At 37.5% G+C, this 22500-nt stretch overlaps 1 protein-coding gene and 1 long non-coding RNA gene across 10 annotated transcripts in view; one reads left to right on the top strand and one right to left on the bottom strand.

Moving 5' to 3' along the window:
- Positions 1-16912, top strand: part of LOC115214302 (teneurin-m) — a 517371-nt gene extending 500459 nt beyond the window's left edge. For all 9 annotated transcript variants that reach the window (XM_029783463.2, XM_029783461.2, XM_029783465.2 and 6 more), the window contains 2 exons: positions 3998-5609; positions 15978-16912. In XM_029783463.2, coding sequence (XP_029639323.1) covers positions 3998-5609; positions 15978-16846 — 2481 coding nt within the window. In that variant the 3' untranslated portion in view covers positions 16847-16912. The remainder of the gene's footprint in view (positions 1-3997; positions 5610-15977) is intronic.
- LOC118764378 overlaps positions 1-22500 on the bottom strand; it is a 32771-nt gene that overhangs the window by 6921 nt on the left and 3350 nt on the right. The window lies entirely within an intron of this gene.

The following is a 22500-nucleotide window of genomic DNA, read 5'->3' as shown; positions in this document are numbered from 1 at the left end:
TTATATATTTATATATGTGAATGTGAGAGTGTGAATGTATTTGTGCTTCCTTGTCTTGAGACTGCATCATAATCCTTAATGAATATCACTGCCATTCTTTTTACCATTGCTGCCTACTGGCCCTTCCATCTTCCGTTTTCCTATTTCTGGCTGTTCCATACACTCTTGCAAATCCCCACCCTCAGCTACCTACACCCCCAATTTCTCAGTCCTTATTTGCTTCTATTCACCTCTTACCTTGAGGGGCCACCTAGACACCTTATCAGCACAATTTAGTGTGTTTACAGTACCCTGTCCTCATTCTCTCTCTTCTGAATGTAAGCAACCAGGTAGCTTCTCCACACCACAAGAAACCTGATCTGTCCCCTTCTCTCATCTCCTGGCATCAATGGGGGTTCATACTCTTGCATGCTGTGGGGTGACTTCGGTAATGCTGGTGGCATGGCTGGAGCACTCAGTTTGTGTTATAAAGCAGTTGGCACTAATTAGAAATGGCCAACTGTAGAACACACTGTGGAACCAGGCTCCGGAGCATGATGCAGCTCTTGAAGCCACTGAATCCCATCAAACTGTTCAATCCATGCTAACATGCGACACGGATGTTCACTACACTTCAAGGATCAGACATCTTCATTTACATTTGGTGAATGTAGCTTTGACCAAGAGGAATTAGTGTCATTAGATGATATTCAAGCATCCCACAATCATTGGGTATTTTGACCCTGAGTGGTAATGTTTTCCTGTTGGTGTATCAGCAGGGTGGGAGGGTAGCCAATGTCATCATCTTCTTTTGATCCAGCTTAGCTCCTCTCTTTTGTGCTCCAGTACCAGTAACAGACTCTTTCTCAGCTCATCTTTCTTTTGTGTAATGTTAAGACATGAGAGAGGAGGATTTTACAAAGTGAGTCTGAGTGAAAGCAGGAGCTAAAGCAAACATGCAATAGAAAGAGGGTGGAAGGGATAGAGAGGATGGGGAGAGAGATAAGGGTGAGATGGGAAAGTTTGTGGCTTCACTGCATCTTCAGTTATCTCGTTTTTTATCTCCCTACAAGCACACACACACACAAACACACACAAATATGTCAGACTTTTGTCACTCTCTCTCTCTCCCTCAAATCCTCTCACAAGGTTTTGGCTAGTCTTGGGCTGCAGAAAAAAAAATCCTTGTCTAGTGTGGCCTGGGATGGGGCCGAACCAGAGAACACATGGTTGGAGAGCAAACTTCTTTTCCACACAACCATACCTTAGAAAATGCATGAAAAATAAAAATTATCCTGATTATTCAATTTATAAGATCTTCCCTCCTTCCCTCCCCCTCAACCACTCTCAATCTTGTCACCTCTTTGACATCATTTTTTAATGCTTTTTGTTGTTTTTGGTTCTACTTTTCTTGCATGGTATGTTGGTGTGGATGTTCTTTTAGTTAGTCATTGTCTTCCTCCTCCCCTCCTCCCCTTCCTCCTCCTCCTCCTCATTATCATCCTCATCCAGATCAAGTGAAGTTTCCTGCTGTGTTATATCTATATGTCTCTTCAAATATTGTACCCCACCCCGAGACTGTATTGGTTGGCTCTCCTCAGAAATAAAGAAATAAAAAATGTAATAAACGTGAAACATAAAAGCACAAAAATAATCGAATAAAAAAAACATGAAATGAAAAAGGTAAAGAAAATAAACAAAGTACCTACTACAACTACTACTACTACTACTACTGTTGTTATTATTATTATTATTATTATTATTATTATTATTATTATTATTATCATTATTACTATTATTATTATTATTGTTGTTGTTGTTGTTGTTGCTGTTGTGTTTCTTCTTGTAATTTCATCAATTGTTTTTAGTCCGTTGCAATAAATAGTGCTTGACATTTTCCAAAGAAACGTTAAATGCCTCCTCGCAGGAACTGACTACTTCTGACCTATTGTCCTTCTTGGGATAACAATTTTTTTTTCTTTTTTGGCTTATTTTTTTCTTTGTTTCTTAATTTTTATTCTCCCAACTGCCAACATTTTAATGGCACTCTCTAGCGTATATATATGTGTGTGTGTGTATGCGTGTGTGTGTGTGTTAGTACCAGTCTGCATGCGTAGTTTCCTCAATCGTGTATTTTCTCACTGCTGCTTACACTACTGTGCTAATTTTGTTCTCCTTCCCACAACTACAGACTTACACACCCTTGAAATATTACTTCATCTCTCCTATTCTCTGGAGTGACCCAATGAGGGGGACTTCGAAGTGGCCATGGAATATTTAAGAAATAGCAGCCTAGTTTTCTTGAGAATGAATCTTGCAGTCTTAATTCAGTCCAAGATACATAATGCACACGAGAAGGACAGAAAAATGGTAGCAGGAATACATTTTGTCCTAAGTCTGCTCAGAGATAATCTGTGACGGATTATGGTATCCCAAAGATTGAGAGATTTTATTGACTGAGCAGTTGTGAGAGATATAAATAATTTGCTTTGTAAAAGAAAAAAAAATTCTTGTTTCTTTTTTCTTAACTGACAATTTTTTCGCAGGCATACACCATCAGCTACCAGATCACAAGTTTGTGAGTTCAAATCTGATGCCTGTATTTTCTGTCGTTATAGTAGTACCCCTTACACTTCATTCTGAATGTGTTTCAGTCCCTTTTACTGCCAAAAATATATAACAAGTCAATGTCCAATAAAGTCACAGGAAATTCAAATGGACTCTCTTTACTCTTTTACTTGTTTCAGTCATTTGAATGCGGCCATGCTGGAGCACCGCCTTTAGTCGAGCAAATCGACCTCGTGACTTATTCTTTGTAAGCCCAGTACTTATTCTATCGGTCTCTTTTGCCAAACCGCTAAGTGACGGGGACGTAAACACACCAGCATCGGTTGTCAAGCAATGCTAAGGGGACAAACACAGACACACAAACACACACACATATATATATATATATGACAGGCTTCTTTCAGTTTCCGTCTACCAAATCCACTCACAAGGCATTGGTCGGCCCGGGGCTATAGCAGAAGACACTTGCCCAAGATGCCACATGGTGGGACTGAACCCGGAACCATGTGGTTGGTTAGCAAGCTACTTACCACACAGCCACTCCTGCGCCTATTGGACTGTTACCATTTCCAAAATGAAGTCTATGAATTCTGCAGTTTTGTGGCTTTCTATAGTAATTCCATATTAAGTAAGATGTACAGAATGCTGTTCTGGACCAGAAATGCTTTTCTCACTAATAATGAATTACTTAATTCTATTTTGTGTTTATCAGTCTGACTTTACACACAGACATATATGCATTTACACATACACAGACATATATGCACATACATTTACTATAGAAATTTGACCTAGAAAATGATAAATTTCACATGTTTTGAAAAAATATAAGAAAATGACAAAACCAGTGGTTTCAGGAAATTTGATATTGTCTGGAATACAGAATTCATATTGGCAAGAAATGCATATTAAATGATTCTGACATATTCAGCTATTTTTAAGTTGGTTGGCTGGCAGACTGATTAGCGTCATCATCGTTTAACGTCCGCTTTCCATGCTAGCATGGGTTGGACATGCAGAACTAAAGGCTTTGCATCATTTCGTTTGTCTTTACATTCTGAGTTCAACTTCAGTCAGGGTCAGATCTAATCAACCAGCAACACCCTATCTACCCAACATCATCATCATCATCATCATTTAACGTCCGTTTTCCGCACTAGCACGGGTGGGACGGTTCGACCGGGGTCTGGGAAGCCAGGGGTTGCACCAGGCTCCAGTCTGATCTGGCAGAGTTTCTACAGCTGGATGCCCTTCCTAACACCAACCACTCCACGAGTGTAGTAGGTGCTTTTTACGTGCCACCTGCACAGGTGCCCACACGCAATCTCCAAAACTTTCAGCCCTTGAACTTATTATCATTTATAGCATAAATTTGTGTTGTTGTATACATGACTTGTTTGAATCCATCTTCAACTATATGTTTCCTAAAAAATTTTCTTATCTCTTCCAGCCAACTGACATTATTCTTCCAAGTGGTAAGCAATACCGGTTCCATTATGATTCAGAAGGCAATCTGATTTCTGTGACAATGCCCAGCTTAGGAGTGCATAGATTTGCTTATGTCACATCGATCAGATTCCAGCGTTATCTATACTACCCACCCAAGGCTCAGTTACCATTCATCAAGGACATTGATGGAAATGGAAAGCTGCGGCAGATCCTGTATCCAAGTGAACGCAAGCGAGTCATCTATAGATATAACAACCACTTTCAGCCCGTCACTATTCTGTTTGATGACTCTCACATCAGCTATGGCTACGACAGTCAGACTGGGAAGCTGAACAAACTTGAAGCCTTTTACACGGGTTATGGATGCCAGTATCTGTATTACCACAGCAGTACCTTAATTAGTAGCATCGAAGTTCAATTCCAGCAAGACAGGCAACTTATCGGTGCCAAATCTTTCTATAACTATGACAACAACTTCCGGCTTACTTATATGCACATTGTGTTCACCAATAACGAGACGACATCGACTAATTTCAGCTATAATACCAACACTGGGAAACTGGCTAATATTAAGCAGTTTAAAGTAAACTGGCCCTTACCTGACAGAGAGATAATCTCTGATGAAAATGTGAAAATCAACCGAGAATACGACCATTACGGAAGACTGAAAGACATTGAGTACAAGTTTATAGAAGCTCAACGTTTTAAACTTGAAATTAACTACGACCACACGAATCGAATTCATGAATGGAGACGAAAAATTGGTCATGTGAATTCTGAAGCAGTGGAATATGTTTATGATATTGATAACAATGTTATTGATGTGCTAATTGATGACAAACGAGCTTGGCACTTTGGCTATGACGCCAATGGAAACATAGCCAAAATCACAACTGATGGTCGGACAAAAGAACTGCACTTTGATGAAGCCGATCATATTAAGAAATACGGGGAAAAGTACTACAAATTTGACCCTGATGGTTTCATGGTACAGCGTAATAAGGAACACTTGTATTTTAACTCTCTTGGTCAGTTACGTTCAGTGACGAAAACTGAGGAATATAAAGTGTTTTTCTCCTATGATCCAATTGGGAGACTTGTTGTTTTTAAAGACCTTGTAGGCAATGTGCTGCAGTATTTTTATCTGGATGTGGAACATCCTGAACGAATAACACACACCTACAATCATGGAAATGGGGACACTACACAATATCATTATGATGAACTTGGCCATTTAGTAAGCATGGAACGGCGTGGAAATTCCTACTATATTGCAAATGATCCAACTGGAACTCCTCTTGTTGTTTTTGACATCCAAGGGAATGTTATGAAACAAATGAGTTATGATCCACTTGGTTCAGTAACCTCAGACACTAATCCCCATTTTGAATTCTCTTTTGGTTTCCAAGGAGGAATCCACAATCCAATTACAAAACTTTTACACATTAGAAACCGAGTTTATGATCCACAAATAGGACGATGGGTCGCACCCGACTTTTCAAATGTATTTGAAAAGGTCAAAGATGCAATTGAGAAACCAGAGGTGTTAAATATCTACCAATATCACTTATTAGTCAATTTACATACGAAAAATCGGAAATACCCATTAACAGGTAAAATTTGAAACCAACAGGTGTTGGGATTTTTTTACTATTGATTGTCTTTTTGTACCTTTTGAGATTTAAAAAATTTATTTATGTCTAGATATGATGTCTATAAATTGTTCTCTTCCTAGATTGTTATTACAGCTTTACACATACAAAGCGCTGACCATTCTTAGTTAACTTTACTTACTTTGATTTGATTGGAAATGTCAAAAGACTTCAATTATATAATTGTAATAATTACCAATTTCATTAGGCTTTGCATTCCAAGCAGGAATCAAAGAGAATCGTATATAAGTTTAGATCATTAGACAGGAGTTGAAATTTATTTAATCAAATAATTATTAATATGTTGTTAATATGTCAAAAGTGAATTTGCTATTCATTTTTACGGGAAACAAAGGAAATGTATACATGCAAGTAATATAATTCATTCATATAAACCATTTGTAAAAGAATGATTTGATTGACTAATTCTGCCCCTTCTCATCGCTGCCACATGTGTGTGTCCATTCTATATGGGTCCCTCTCTTATCCAGTCCTTGACGTTGTCATTCCTTCATCATCTTTGGCATTTACAAATGTGATTTCTATCCCTTCAGCCCCCAAAATGTGAATAGGCAGAGCTTCTGAGCCAGTTTATAATATGACCAAAGTACAGCAGTTTTTCTTGTTTGCCCTTCATCACCAACGATGTCCCTTTTTTCATCTCTTCCACAACTGAATCCCACTCATTCTAGAAGCCACCCAACTGATCCACTGCAAACACCAGTATAGCACCTCAACTCAAATGCCCTCAGTCACACTTAGAGTTCATGAGTCACACCCTTAAAATGCTACTGCTCAGAGCAGGGAGCTGAGAAGTTTCAACTTGATGTTTTTGTTGAGGGCACAGTTTTTCCCTATTATTCTGAGTGACCTTCAAGCTGATTTTCCTGCACCGAGTCTAGCTCTGTTTTCCTGGCTGCAGTCTACTATTTAGGTAGCAATTGAACCCAGGTACTGAAATTTGTTGATCTGGGTTAGCTTGACTCCCTTGGTATTGCATAGTAATCTTCTCTTGTCCCCTGGTGATCACCATGATAGTTTTGGTGCTATGAGACTCAACTAATTTCGTTAGTAAATCTTTGATGCTCAACAATGAGCCAGTGATTCACACAATGTAATAAACACAGCTAAGCTTATTTCATTGCCCATCACTAATGCATTCACATTTGTAAAAGAAAGTTGTTTTTTCTTATTCCAGTAATCATCTGAGAACATTCTTTTATTCTTCAGTCATTTGACTGTGGAAAATGATGCTTATATTATTGTTAGTATTACTATCATTAATTTGACAGGCTTCACTTATATATTTAGAAAACATACTTATCTTATTTTTTAATACCGTGTTAGGTATATAATAGATATTATTATTAAATCCACATAGTTTTAGGGTGTTGTTATATATAGGCGCATATTGGCTAAAGGCATTCTTGTTAGAAGATAGATTTGAAATCCTAATTGATGTAGCCACTTCGATGTTATTAATTGTCAACCTAGGGTGATTAGAGGATCTATTAATATATTAAAGAGTTTAATTTGGTTTTCTGTGAGAGTAATAAAGGTCTGCATTCAAGTCAAGAAAGTTAACCACTTTTGATTTGATATCAAATATAATATCGAGGTTAAAGGAATTTTAAAGAAATTCTCTGAAGTTTTTATTTTTTGACCACCGGATTGGACAGACCATATGCAGCAAATAGGGTGTCATCCCTACACAGACCCCCAAAGAGATTAGGAAAGCTACTTTTTATTTGGTCGAGGAGAAATAGGCCCACCAAATCAGTAACCTGCACTGACTCCAATGAGCCCATCATTATGTCCTCGGTTGAGTTCCGTAAGGGGAGGATGACTTTATGTTTGACAACAGGAACAATTCTATCAATGATGCACTTGCTGATTCTACCTAAATTAGACTTGGCAGGGTATATCATCCTAATAGAGGGTTTAGACTGAAAGCCCAGTTTATCTTCCCTCAGGGTAACAAGGGGGATTTTAGGTGAATACTGCTGGGTCCTATAGAGTAATCCCAATTTCAATATAAGTTCATAGTGTAAATCATTAATTTCCTTCAGAGCAGCAGCATTGGCATACTTATAGTTGGTGTTCCATTCCTTGCAGTTTAAGTCATTCTATATATTCACACCGGTATAGCACCTCAACTCAAATGCCCTCAGTCACATGGTACTGAGTAGATGTTTCTAGTTTTATCCAACAAGATATAAAGATCTGGTGTAGACTTCAGTAGCGATAGAGTTTCAGGCATTTTTTCCTGGAAGAAATTGGTATACTGTCCAAACTTCAAATTTTTCTGCATCTTCGTTAAATTCTCAAACTTAATTAGGGCCAGGTTCAGAAGTGGGTTCTTATATGATTTAAGATTATAAGAATCCTTCTCAACCATTTCTATATAATTATTGTTATCCTTTTATTCCCTTGTATCCACTCCATTATTCACTTCCCACCTGAGCCTGTCAATAGATTCCTTTGTTTTGCCCAAAAGAGATTCCATATATCCTATTCTTTGATGGAATTGGGATGTTCTTGGTAGAAAGTACCAGGTTTCAAAAAAAATCTAAGTACTCGTGTTTATTACTTCATTCGAGTGAGAATTCTTCAAGGCAGTGCCCCAGCATGGCCGCAGTCTAATGACTGAAACAAGTAAAAGATACATACACTCACATACACACAAATGATATGACGTTGCAATGTTTTTCCCTATTCAGCACTGCACTGCTGCACAATGGCAGTTTCAGCTTATTTACTTCAGTACTGAATACATACGTGCATGCGTGCATGCTTCATCATCATCATCATCATCGTTTAACGTCCGTTTTCCGCACTAGCACGGGTTGGACGGTTCGGCCGGGGTCTGGGAAGCCAGGAGGCTGCACCAGGCTCCAGTCTGATCTGGCAGTGTTTCTACAGCTGGATGGCCTTCCTAATGCCAACCACTCCGCGAGTGTAGTGGGTGCTTTTTATGTGCCACCTGCACAGGTGCCAGGGGGGTCCGGCATTGGCCATGCTTATGTGGGTCTATTTCACATCATCATCATCGTTTAACGACCACTTTCCATGCTAGCATGGGTTGGACGACTAGTTAACGAACAATACAACGACTTGCTACTCTTTTGAATCTCATTATCTTAATATTATTGAAACCAGAGTTAAGTCGGACTTTATCGTATGAATTCAGAAAACTATTTATTTATTTATTTCCTCCACCTTCGATGTAAATACTAAGGCAGCGTCCTGTAACACTATATTACTGTTTTATACATTTTACACAAATCATTTTTTGTTTCTGTTTTTGTTTTCACACAGAAAGAAAAAAACTTTAAAAACAAATTTTCCCTCCTCCTCTATGCTGCTCATATTGCATTGGGCAAACAACGAAATAAGGCTTACTAATATAATTGCCAGACCTTCAACATGTAATTTTATTTTCAGTAAACCTACGTTTAGCGAGATATAGCTTCCATTGTTCACTGCACTCTTACATTAGATTAAATTATTGGCAGCAAACCAAAAGGTCAAAATAGTTTGCAAGTATGCTTATCTTGACATGGAGGTGTTTCTAGTCTTTAGTTTCAAACTTAGCGGATGTCAGGAAAATTTATCCTAACTCTGTAGCTGACATTTACTTACAAATATACACAGAGAAAAACACTTGACCAGGCATTATGTTCAAACTGACTCCTGCATAGTATAAATGCATTTAAAAATCTTATTGCTGATGTCTGAAAATTCAAAGACTCGGTAAATAGGCATCACAGCTGTTGAATCAAGATGAAAGGAAAAGCTTTCGGTAATTTTATGAAACAGAGATGTAAGTCTATCCTAAAGTTTGGGATTGTGGGACTTTTATGACCCAGGGCATAGATTTAAAGTGGATCATAAACAGTTTCTTATCCTGGGCTTATTAACAGTCTAAGTGATCTGGTGGATATGTAACTGTATGGAAGTGAACCCTGCCACATGAGATTAATTGTACTAAATGAAATGTGCAAGTGGATACATGTGGCAGCATGGAATGAGAATGAGGAAGTCTACATCATAACTGTGAACTCTTCATTGTCTCTCTCTCTCTCTCTCTAATGAATATATATATATATATATATATTCATTAAAGTTGAGCTTTAAAGACAAAGTTCTAGTGTTATATACATACATATCATCATCATCATCGTTTAACGTCCGCTTTCTATGCTGGCATGGGTTGGACGATTTGACTGAGGATTGGCGAACCAGATGGCTGCACCAGGCTCCAAACTTGTTCTGGCAGAGTTTCTACAGCTGGATGCCCTTCCTAACGCCAACCACTCTGACAGTGTAGTGGGTGCTTTTATGTGCCACCGGCACAAGAGCCAGTCAGGTGGCACTGGCAACGGCCATGCTCAAATGGTGTTTTTTATGTGCCACCTGCACAGGAGCCAGTCCAGCTGCACTGGCAACGACCTTGCTTGAATGTTTTTTCATGTGTCACTGGCACAAGTGCCAGTAAGGTGACACTGGTAACGATCACACTGAAATGGTGCTTTTTACGTGCCACTGGCACGAAGGCCAGTCAGCTGCTCTGGCAACAATCACGCTTGGATGGTGCTCTTAACGCTCCACTAGCATGGATGCCAGTCATCAAATTTGGTTTCGATTTCGATTTCACTTGCCTCAACAGGTCTTCGCAAGCAGAGTTTAGTGTCCAATGAAGGAAAGGTATGCATAAGTGGGCTAGTTACACCCCTTGCACTTGCCGAGTCTTCTTAAGCACAAGATATTTCCAAAGGTCCCGATCACTAGTCATTGCCTTGGTGACGCCTAATGTTCAAAGGCCGTGCGTCACCAATTCATCCCAGGTCTTCCTAGGTCTACCTCTTCCTCAGGTTCCCTCAACAGCTAGGGTGTGGCACTTTTTCACACAGTTATCCTTCTCCATTCTCACCACATGACCATATCAGTACAGCTGTCTCTCTTGCACACCGCATCTAATGCTTCTTAGGTCCAACTATTCTCTCAAGGTACTTACACTCTGTTGAGCATGCACACTGACATTACACATCCATCAGAGCATACTGGCTTCATTCCTTGTGAATTTACGCATGTCTTCAGCAGTCATGGCCCATGTTTCACTGCCATGTAGCATGGCTGTTTGTACACATGCGTCATACAGTCTGCCTTTTACTCTGAGTGAGAGGCCCTTTGTCACCAGCAGAGATAAGAGCTCTCTGAATTTTGCCTAGGCTATTCTTATTCTAGCAGCTACACTTTCAGCGCACCCTCCCCCGCTACTGACTTGGTAATGGAAGCTATCAACTACTTCTAGTTTTTCTCCCTGGAATGTGGCAGAAGTTGTTCTCTGCACATTTTCAGTGCCACATACAAAAACTATCTTCCCAGTTAGCCTTCCTTTGACATTGCTGCAGCTCTTATGTGTCCATAGCTTACACTTGGTACATCTTATAGAGTTTCTACCTATGCCTTTTCTACAGATCGAGCAGGCCCATCTACTTGAAGGGATTTGTGGTTTGCCTGCCTTCCTACTTATTAGGACTTTGGTGTTAGTTAGGTTGACTCTAAGGCCCTTTGATTCTAATCCTTGTTTCCACACCTGAAACTTCTCTAGTTCTGATAGTGACTCAACAATTAGAGCAAGGTCATCAGCATAGAGGAGCTCCCAGGGGCATCCTGTCTTGAATTCCTCTGTTATTGCCTGGAGGACTATGATAAATAGGAGGGGCTGAGGACTGAAATTTGGTGGGCCCCTACCTCCACCCAGAATTCTTCACTGTACTCGTTGCCAATCCTCACCTTACTAACAGCATCCTTGTACATGGCTTGCACAGCTCTCACTAACCACTCATCTATCCCTAGTTTCCTCATTGATCACCAGATAAGGGCACATATTGCCCAAATTTTGAGGCCAGAAATGCATAAAATCCTTTTTCACTCCAAGAGAAGAACTGATTGAGTTTCAGTTTGTTCTGATTGATGCTTTTGCATCCATCAACATCCACAATTTATGAAAAGACTGTTGGATGCTGGAGTCTCCTATATTGGGTATATTTGAGGGACAGAAATTGTAGATCATCAAACTATATTTAGCAGTGTACTTGACACCATGAGCTTAAACATCCTCTTGAGTTTTTGCCTAGTTGTATAAATATTGAACCAAAATGGATGACACTACCATTACTCAACTCCAAGGATCTTTCTGGCAAATGCTATTTTCTCAGGGAAGCTAAAAATATATTTCCTGTAGATATGGTTTCTACTTTATATTCTATGCAATTAGATTAAAATAGCCATCTGTGTGTCATACTTAATGTATAGAGACATGCCTCTCCCTATGCATGGACATACTCCTATATGTACCCACCGATCACCCCAACCACCCATCCTTATTAAGTGCTCCCCTCCCTTCCCATGGAGTCCTATTCTCACTGATCCCTGACTCCTTTTGCTTTAAGTCTACTCCACATGTTCTCTTATTCTTTTTTATTTTTCCTTTTCTATCATTTTTCTGATGAAGCACTCGAAACGTTTAGAGTTTTCCTTTCTTTTTAAACATTTCACCAATCCAACATTTGCTAAAATTTGTCCCCATAATTGTCGTCATCTTTTTTGTGTTATCGCCTACTTTATATATGTTTGTGTGTGTGTGTATACACATGCACACACATGCATATATATAAATGTGTACACACACACACAATTATGGATATATATAGATGCATAATTCTGAAGTTATTTCTAATGTTTTTCTTACATCTGCGATACATGGCAAAAAACAAAACAAAACAAACAATAAAAAAAACTAAAGGAAAGAGTATAGTCGTCCTTTAAGAAAACTAAATGATAATTTCTGCTTGATTTGCTTTAGTAAGCATTCTTATGTTACATATCTTCTGTTTATCATATTATGGCTAATTCTTTTCCCAGCAGACACTAGTTTCCATATACCACTAATGCAGCTGCTCTTTTGGCAACTTTCACATGTTACACATAGTTTTTTATATCAATAATGATAGAGAAATCAATACGCTATACATTAATCTTTCAATATTTTTTTCTGAGTTTGTATATTCATATATCTGCATGTATGTGTGTATGTGTGTGTGTGTGTATAAGTGTTGTGTGTATCCATAAAGTTTTGGATGAAAATATGTTTATTAATAATGTTCATTGATTCTGCCATAAATATATATCTTTACATTTGGGTGTGTATCTATACTCACACACACACACACACACACACACACACACAAATATCTCTGTGTGTGTGTATACATGCATGCATGTATGTGTTTACTTCAAATATTCCATGCAACTTTTCCACACCCTGTTTCTCCTCGGGAGTATCTTTATTTTGGATTCTGTTTCTAGAAGGTCACTCAAATTAATTATCATCATCATCATCATTGAATGTCCGTTTTCCATTCTAGCATGGTTTGGACGATTTTGACTGAGGACTGGCAAACCAGATGGCTGCACCAGGCTCCAGTCTTGATCTGGCAGAGTTTTTACTTCCTAACGCCAGCCACTCCAAGAGTGAAGTGGGTGCTTTTTACGTGCCACTCTCAGAGTGTTTGGCATTAGGAAGGGCATCCAGCTGTAGAAACTCTGCCAGATCAAGATTGGAGCCTGGTGCAGCCATCTGGTGGCTAGCCCTCAGTCAAAATTGTCCAACCCATGCTAGAATGGAAAACGGACGTTAAATGATGATGATGATGATGGTAATAACTAATTTGAGTGACAATTTCGTAACAAAGAAAAAGTCTAACCTTTTCCACTTACAATTGAATATTATCATCTTATTCTGCATTAGCACACACTGCTTATCGTATGTGTGTGTGTTGTTTACTCTATCCCTACTGAGAGATTTCCATTCAGTATTATCCCTCTAGTTAGCAGTTTTAGATAAATAGCATTGACTCTACATCATACACTGTGTATTGCATCTCTCAGCTATTAAACCAAAAACGTTTAGTGTCATCATTTTCAGGACTCTCTTCTAATTCATAAAGGCCTTGCTTAGATCAATTCACCATAATGTTTCACCACCTCTTTATAGTAACTTGTCATCTCCTTTATCGATGTCAGTCTCTTGCGATCACTGCTTTTTAGGACTTCTTCCCCATGCTGTTTCCAGTTGGATCACTTGATACACTACTTCTCATTCTTTTTTTTTTTTTTACTCCCAATTTCTTTCTCTGGTCTTTTGTGCCTCATCATTCATTCTCACTCCCCTTATTCATTCAGCAAAACATGCTTGCCTCTTTTCTGGCCAGCCTTCACATTTCCCTGCTTTTAATGCCCATGTTTCTCTGTTATATAATGGGACACACTTCAAGAGAGAAACCCTTTGTTACCACCTGAGATTAAAAGCTCTTTGAACTTTTTTCACCTTCCTGTTCTTACTGTAGCTTCTCCGTTTCCAGAACATTTTTTTTTTCTTTTATTCTTTTACTTGTTTCAGTCATTTGACTGTGGCCATGCTGGAGCACCGCCTTTAGTCGAGCAAATCGACCCCAGGACTTATTCTTTGTAAGCCCAGTACTTATTCTATCGGTCTCTTTTGCCGAACCGCTAAGTGACGGGGACGTAAACACACAAGCATCGGTTGTCAAGCGATGCTAGGGGGACAAACACAGACACACAAACACACACACATACATATATATATATATATACATATACGACAGGCTTCTTTCAGTTTCCGTCTACCAAATCCACTCACAAGGCATTGGTCGGCCCGGGGCTATAGCAGAAGACACTTGCCCAAGATGCCACGCAGTGGGACTGAACCCGGAACCATGTGGTTGGTTAGCAAGCTACTTACCACACAGCCACTCCTGCGCCTATGTTCAATGCTGCACAAAAAATTGTGGAGATGGCTTTTCTTGGATAGAATTATACTGAGAACTTCCTCCTGAAGCATGAACTGTTAGTATTACAATACTAGGTGTATGTTCAGAGAGATGTATTCCAGCAATTACCAAACTTATTCTCAAATCCAACCATGAACAGCATTAACAGCAGCAAAACTGGTGTCCGTTTTTGACTTGAAGTGCTACGTTTAAATATTGTCAGAGCAGGTGTTAGAAATCGTTTGTAACTCGAGAAGGTATTTAGCAATAGAAAGAATGCTCAGCTTGTAAAGATTTTGAATGGAATTTTACTCACCAGGAAAACAAGTCTTGTGATTAGGACCAGCATGTAGATCTCGGGGTTAAAAAGAAGTGAAATATTTAATAGATTCTTCTCTGAAACAATCAGATTGATCAGGTATCACCTCTTCACTAGAATAGGATGAAATGAGATAATGTGAGGTAAATTCATGACTCATGAACAGGTAAAAATCAATACTTTTAACCAATCAATTATTTTAACCTCTACAATAATAAATATATAAAGAAAAAGGCGAAAAATAAAAGCTAGAAAAAGTTATAAAAAATAGGGTACAACATAGCTGAATTATTGTGGAAAGTCTGGATAATGGGGATGAATTGTTGATGAGGGGTCAGTGTGACCCTGTTACAATAGTTACCAACACAGTATAAAAAAGAGAGAGAGGGGGTGGGGTTACTTATTGTTGTCATAGACATGATTCAAGCGTTAGAGATGGGTAAAGATCTAAAGTATTGCATGAAAGGCATAACATTATTTCAGTTTCTTTCCTTGATTCAGAGTTCAAATTCAAGCAAGGCCACAGTTATTTATTTATTTATTTTTTTTTTTTTTTAAATCTGTGACCATTTTGCCAGACTCTTTCTGTGGCTTTGTTTGTAGGTGTGGAAAGGCAATTAGTTGAGAAGTAAATAAAAGATGCATTTGTGCAAGGAATCTCATTTTCAAATAGGATTTCTGCACCTTGTTTTTAGGGTTTTAATTTTTGGATCTAAAATTTTGTCAGCATCTTCTGACAATCCATCTTCTGCCTCCAACTTCTTTGAGCTTCATTTGATCTTACTCATAACATTGTTTTTGCATTGCTTCTTTTAGTGAACTTCTTTCCAAGTGCAGCAGGCAATCTTTTCTGTAATTATTTTTACCTCATATCAGTGATACGGCCAACAACGGTAATAAACTGGTATCAACTTGCTTAAATAGATCCTAAATTTCCTTTTTATAATGGAAACCTCTCATGATCACATTCATTATTGAGTAGATCTAATTTTGCTTTCTATAACTGCTTCAGTAGAATATAGATATAAATATGTGTGTTGAGGCTTATACAGACAGTTAGTGTCTAGGTTTTGTAAGATGGCTAATCAGTAGATATGTTTTCCAGTTATTTTGCAATCAACATTTACATTCTGTCCCTTTTATTTTTTACAGATCTTGCCGACTGGCTGCTGCTTCTGGGTTATGATGTACGGAGTTTAGCACCAGATGTCACTTATACTGGTGAAATTCGAGGCCACAAGAAGGGTTGCCATGACGTCGAGTTGCTACCAACATCATCTGCATTTGAGTGCACTTTCCGCCGTGACATGGACAACTTACTTATGATGTCAACTGTATCGAGTTCGAAAATCACACCAAAGCAGCCAACCCCTGTCTTAAAGCCAGCACATGTCCCTTTTATTCTTGGGAATGGAATCATTCTATCAGTGGTTGATGAGCGTGTTCTTGTAAACTTTGTCGATAACACCCCAGAGATCTTACGTAAAACTGCCAGTGTTTTGTTGAACAATTCGGATATTATTGATATGCACTTCACAATTAAAGGCAAAGCTATCCACTACTTTGTCAAAGTTGATACCAACCAGGCTGACATGGATCTTGGCAGTCTTAATTTACGGGGCAAGCCAGTGGTTTTCATGGAAAATGGTATCAACATCACAGTACACAAGATCCAACATACTGACGGCTTTCACGCAAGAAGCCACGAGGAAATCGACATTCGGTTGCACGGCAACTACAGTATCATGAACATTCGGTACGGGACTGATGCAACTCACGAGAAGCACCGGGTTCTGCAGCATGCTAAAGAGCGTGCCGTGATGCATGCTTGGGCTCGGGAGAAATATTGGCTGCAGAATAGCTTGCCAAGTGAATACCTGTGGTCCGAGCAAGAGAAATATGAAATCAAAACTGTAGGTTATGCTGAAGGATATATCGGGATATACATTCGAAATCCTGAAGAATATCCAGAGCTCGCTGATGATTGCAATAATATTAGGCTGCTTAAAAGGACAAGATAAAATAATAATAATAATAATAATGATAATAATTATTATTCCTTATTTTGTAAAGAAATAAAAAAAAAATGCAGTAAAAAAATTTTAAAAATTAAATAAAGACAAGATAAAATGAAACAAAAGGAAACATTTTAAATAAACAAAATAATTGCAGAACCAACATAGAGACAACCTTAAAGAAAAAAAAAATCTAAATTTTAAAAATAATATAAAAATGAAAGCAAAAGATTTTTAAAATGTGACAATAACACCTGCGATATATAAAACATTTACTAAATGTATGTATATATGTGTGTGTGTGTGTGTGTGTGTGTGCATATATATATATATGCATGCATGTGTGTGTGCATATATATATGTATATATGCACATCATATATGTCATACATGTCATACATACATACGCATGTATGTATGCATCAAAAAATGTTGTATGAATATATATATGTACATGCATATACAAATCAAAATACATCTATAAACATGCAGATGTTACAGAGAAAAAAAAAACAACAAAATATTGCTTATTTGTGAAAGGAAGAGATAAAAACACCATAAACTAATGAAAGTGGTGCGTGCGAGGGAGCGTGTATAGATCTGTATATATATAAATATATATATATGTATATATATACATATATATATATATATACACATAATGTGTGTGCATGTAAAGATATATGTATATGTGCATATATATATATATGTGTGTGTAATAAAAATGTAGGCATGTGTGTGTATATATGTGTACGTGTATATATATGTATATATATGTTTGTGTATATATATATGTACATATATGTATGTGTGTATAAATGTATATATACACATACAGATATATATGAACTTGGGATGCAAATTAAACAACAATTAGTAGAATTTAAAATGATAAAAAGACATTTTTTTATAGTCTTGTTTTCATTTCATGGAGGAGATTTTGGGTTTGACAGAACCAGTGTACGCTTGGAGTGAGAAAGAGAGAGAGAACAAATGAGCGAATGAACGTCAATGCTGAGATATTTCAGAAGTCTCTTTTTCTTCTTTTATTTTTTCCAAAGAAAACATTTTTTTCCAACTTAAGGGGTGAAGAAGAAAAAGATTAAATTAATTGAAATAAACTAAAACTATTAAATGATTTAAAAAAAAAAAAAAATGGGAAAATTGTGAGGAAAAAAATTCCTAAAATTTTTCCAATGCACCTCCCAAAAACTGTTCCCCTCCAATTGAATCCCCTATTGGCCCTTGTTTACCACGACCTAGAACAACCCCCATCCCACTACTACCGCTGCTGCTGCTGTCACAACTACCATGGAAGAAAAGAAAGAAGGAAGAAAATTAAATAAATCCAATAACAATTCTATTTTTTTTATTTAATTTTTGGTGGGATTAAAACAGCATCAAAACAGTGAATGATGAAGTACAAAACAGCTACACCACCAACGTCAGTACCACCACTACCAACAACAACAGCAACAACAACACCAACAATTGCACTAATAAAAAGAAGAACAAGATGAATAAAAACTGCAAACAACGAGAACAACTCTGATTAATGAAACTGGGAACAGGACTAAATGGAGGAGGTTTAAAATAATTAATTAATTAATAAAATGAAAAAGAATAATTAGTTGAAGTAAACAACACAAACATCAGCTATAACAATAATAATAATAATGATAATAATAATAACAACAACAATAATTACAATATGAGCCATGATATTGAGTAATATTAAAATGATCTTGTATTAACAAAAACATGAAAGAGAGAGTAAGGAGAGAGAGAATGAGAGAGTAAGAGCAAAGAGAGAGAAAGAGAGAGCAGTTGCCCCTTTGTAGCTACTTCCGCAAATTGGAAAACCTTCCCGTAAAATGTGATACAGACATTCTACAGTTCTTCCAGCAACACACACACACGTATGTATATATATATATATATATATACACACACACACATGCACACATATACACACATGCTCACATATATGGTGAATATATATGTGTGTGTGTGTGTGTGTATATATATATATAGTGTATATATATATATATATATAGTATGTGTATATATATATATATATATATATATAGTATGTATATATATATATAAAGTGTATATATATATATATAGTATATATAATGGATGCACATATATATGTATGTGCATATATGTGTGTGTGAGTACACACATATGTATATACATAGAGAGAGAGAGGTGGGAAGAGATAGACAGAAAGAGATAATATGCATTTGTATAAATGTTTTATGTAAGTGGTAGGTTTGTGTCTGTGTGTCTCTGTATAGATCTATGTGTGTGTGTGGAGGGGTTTTGTGCTTGTGTATACACAGCTACACACACACAGCCATCTTCTGATTGCTTTCTCCTGATTCTGACATAATCCTCCAAACTCTTTTCCTTCTTCATCTTATCACCACCATCCACCACAACCAACATTTCCTTCTCTCCCCCCCCCACCCATCCTCTATGCAACAACTACTTACTCTCCCTTTCTCCTTTCTCTCTCTCTCCATCAGCCCATTCACTAAACACGTCTTTTTGCTGTTTCTTGCTAAACAATGCCATTTTATGAGCTTTCTTTCTTACCGGATCGCTTCAAACTGTTTACTTGTCTATGACTGTGTGCATGAGCTTTCATACGTCTGTCTGTCTGTCTGTCTATCTATTTATACACATACATATGAATATCCGAATCAAGTGAGATTAAATCTGGATGTATCTAACTCTAAGTTCAAAATTTAATCCAAATTATCTCACCTTGCTTTAGATGTCTGATGTGTCTTTGCCTCATTCCCCCCACCCCCTACCCAGGTACACTCACCTCATAAACAAAGGAAGAAAGGTAGAGACTGAGTGCAGAAACAAGTGTTCGTGTATTCAGGAGGAACAGAATGCGGAGGAGGGAGCTGTGCTTCACACATTCTCCCTTCATTCTCTACACAATCAACAATGCACATGTGATCTGCTACATGTTTGCTTTATATATATGTATATACATGCACACAAACGTGTGTGTGTATGTATATATATATATATGTATGTGTGTATATATATATATAATATATATATATATATATACACACACACACACACACATGCACATATTCACAAATATATGATGATGGGTGTATTTTGTTCAGATATATGTGTATATAATAATTCCATGTACAAACACACACACACACACACACACCGCACATGCGTGTGTGAATAGCTGGTGGGAGATCTGTATGAATGTAAACTCTATTGTTGCTATTAAGCTCTTTTTTTAATTTTCATCACCTTTTTCCCTTATCAGTTTCATCATCATCATCGTTTTTATTATTATTATTATCATCGTTAAGGTGGCACACAAGCAGAGCTGGGAATAAACTGGACAAATGTTTTAGCAGCAGTTCTTGTGGCTAAAGAGCCATTAGAACTGCTGCTAAAACTCAGAATGTAAAGACATTCTGAGTTCAAATAAGGCAAGGTCCACTTTGACTTTCCTTCTTCCAGGGGTGATAACATTAAGTACCTGTTAAATACTGGAGTTGATATAATTGACTAATCCACTACCCCTAGTATTGCTGGCCTTGTGTCAAAATTTGAAACTAATTATTACTATCATCATTAACCTGAAGTCCATATAATATGAGAATCATTTAAAATTATTTCTGCTCATCTATGAATTTATAGGTTTGTGCTATTATTGATATTATTATTATTATTAATACTATTATTATTATTATTATTGTAAATAACATCATCAACACAAGCCACTGCATCATCATCATCATCGTCATTATCATTATTGTTATCCAGATTGGCAGGTAGATAGGTGAGGGTTTAACTGATAAAAGAGGGCTATCTATTGAAATTCAGGCATTCGTTTTGCTTAAACTAAAAACAAATATAGAAGCACACACACACAAAGGAAAGTGACAAGATTCCCGACATTTGACCAGAAATTTTCCTTGGGCATATACATAGACACAAGTGCATCCGTACACATGTCATGCCACTGGTGGTGTCTCTATTGATGTGACATTGTATCATACGTGGTCCTTGATTAAACCTATCATGACACACCAAGACAAACAAAATATCTTAAGGCTGTCATAGTTAATAGCTAAATCGCTTTGAACATGGTTTTCTTTTTTGGTTTTTTTTTTGCCTGGAGATGGTTTCTCCAAGAAATATGTAGAATTAAGTGAAAGAGAGAGTGGGATGTGGGGGCAGAGGAGAGAAAATGTGTCACCCTGACAGTAAACCAAACTGATTTTTTGCCAGCAGTACACTTGCCTCCATCAAATATGATTTTTATTTCTATTTGTCAAGAGTTACTTACAACTGCTCACAGCTGTCGTTATTCCTCATTTGCTCTCTCATTCACATCTTTCCTTTCTTCCTGTTTCTTTTACTCTCTCTCTCTCTCTCCATATGTGTGTGCGTATGCATTAATGTCTGCATAATGTGTAAGTGAGTGCATCCTTACGTGCAGGTTGCTGTTAAGGTGTGCTCTGTATTTACATTTGCTCAGTTAAACAAATAAAATGTCATCTCTAATGGATTCTTACAGCCACCCACACTCTCTGAAAGTCTCCCAAACATCAATGATTCTATCAAGCACAACAGAGAGCAAGCTTTTATTACCTACATTCACAAACATACTTCAACATACATCAACACCAACCACTCTTTTTACACTGCACATTTCTACCATGTGTGTGCATGGGTGAGTTTGTTACAAAATCATAAACTCACAAATAAGAAACTGAATTACACACACATACACACACACATCTGAAGGTGTAGATAGATCACAAGTTAGCCACTATCGAGGTAAAGACTGGAGAAGTTGAAACCCATCAAATGAACAATACTGTATGACATGAATCATTTCATTACAAGATGCACTGGAATTAGATCTTGCAGTCGAAACGTTGCATGAGATCAAACAAAGCAGAGCAGTTTGTAAGAAAGACCTATATATATATATATATATATATGTATATATATATGTATATATATATATTTACCATAATATACTAATACATATATATCACCATAATTGAATGGCCCTGCTCCTTGCTGGCATCGGTTTTATACACACACACACACACCTACCACCCCCACCCACACACCTGCATATTATTTATGGTTAAGTGTATATATATATATATATATATGAGGCTGAATTTGGCTGACTTATATAGGTTTATATGTTGATGTGTGTGTGTGTGGAGAGAGAGAGTGAGATGCTTTAATATACGTATGCATATACACTCATACATCATAAAAGACCTCCATATGGCTTTTGTCTAAATTACTACCATTACTACTACTATAATAAATAAGCCAATGGAACTGCACATCTCTCTCTCTCTCTCTCTCCTCCTTTCTCTCTCTCTCTCTCTCTTTCACTTCCATTCGGACAGTGCATCTTGGCTGGCGCTGTGCCATTGAGCCGTCCCTTCCTACCCTGGTGCCTAAGTTCAGCAAAGTAGTACAATAAGTATTAAGTGTGTGAGGAGGCACCAAAGAGAAGAAGTAGAGTCCAGCTGCTCTGGCTTCCTCTTCTGCCTCCTCCTCTTCCTCCTCCTCCTCCTCCCTTTCAAAATGTGGTATTCCAAGAAAACAAAACAAAACAAAAGCAAAACA

Source organism: Octopus sinensis, linkage group LG7 (assembly GCF_006345805.1).
Source record: "Octopus sinensis linkage group LG7, ASM634580v1, whole genome shotgun sequence".
NCBI lineage: Eukaryota > Metazoa > Mollusca > Cephalopoda > Octopoda > Octopodidae > Octopus > Octopus sinensis.
Note: the sequence above shows the minus strand (reverse complement) of the source record. Positions and strands in the feature narration are given on the sequence as shown.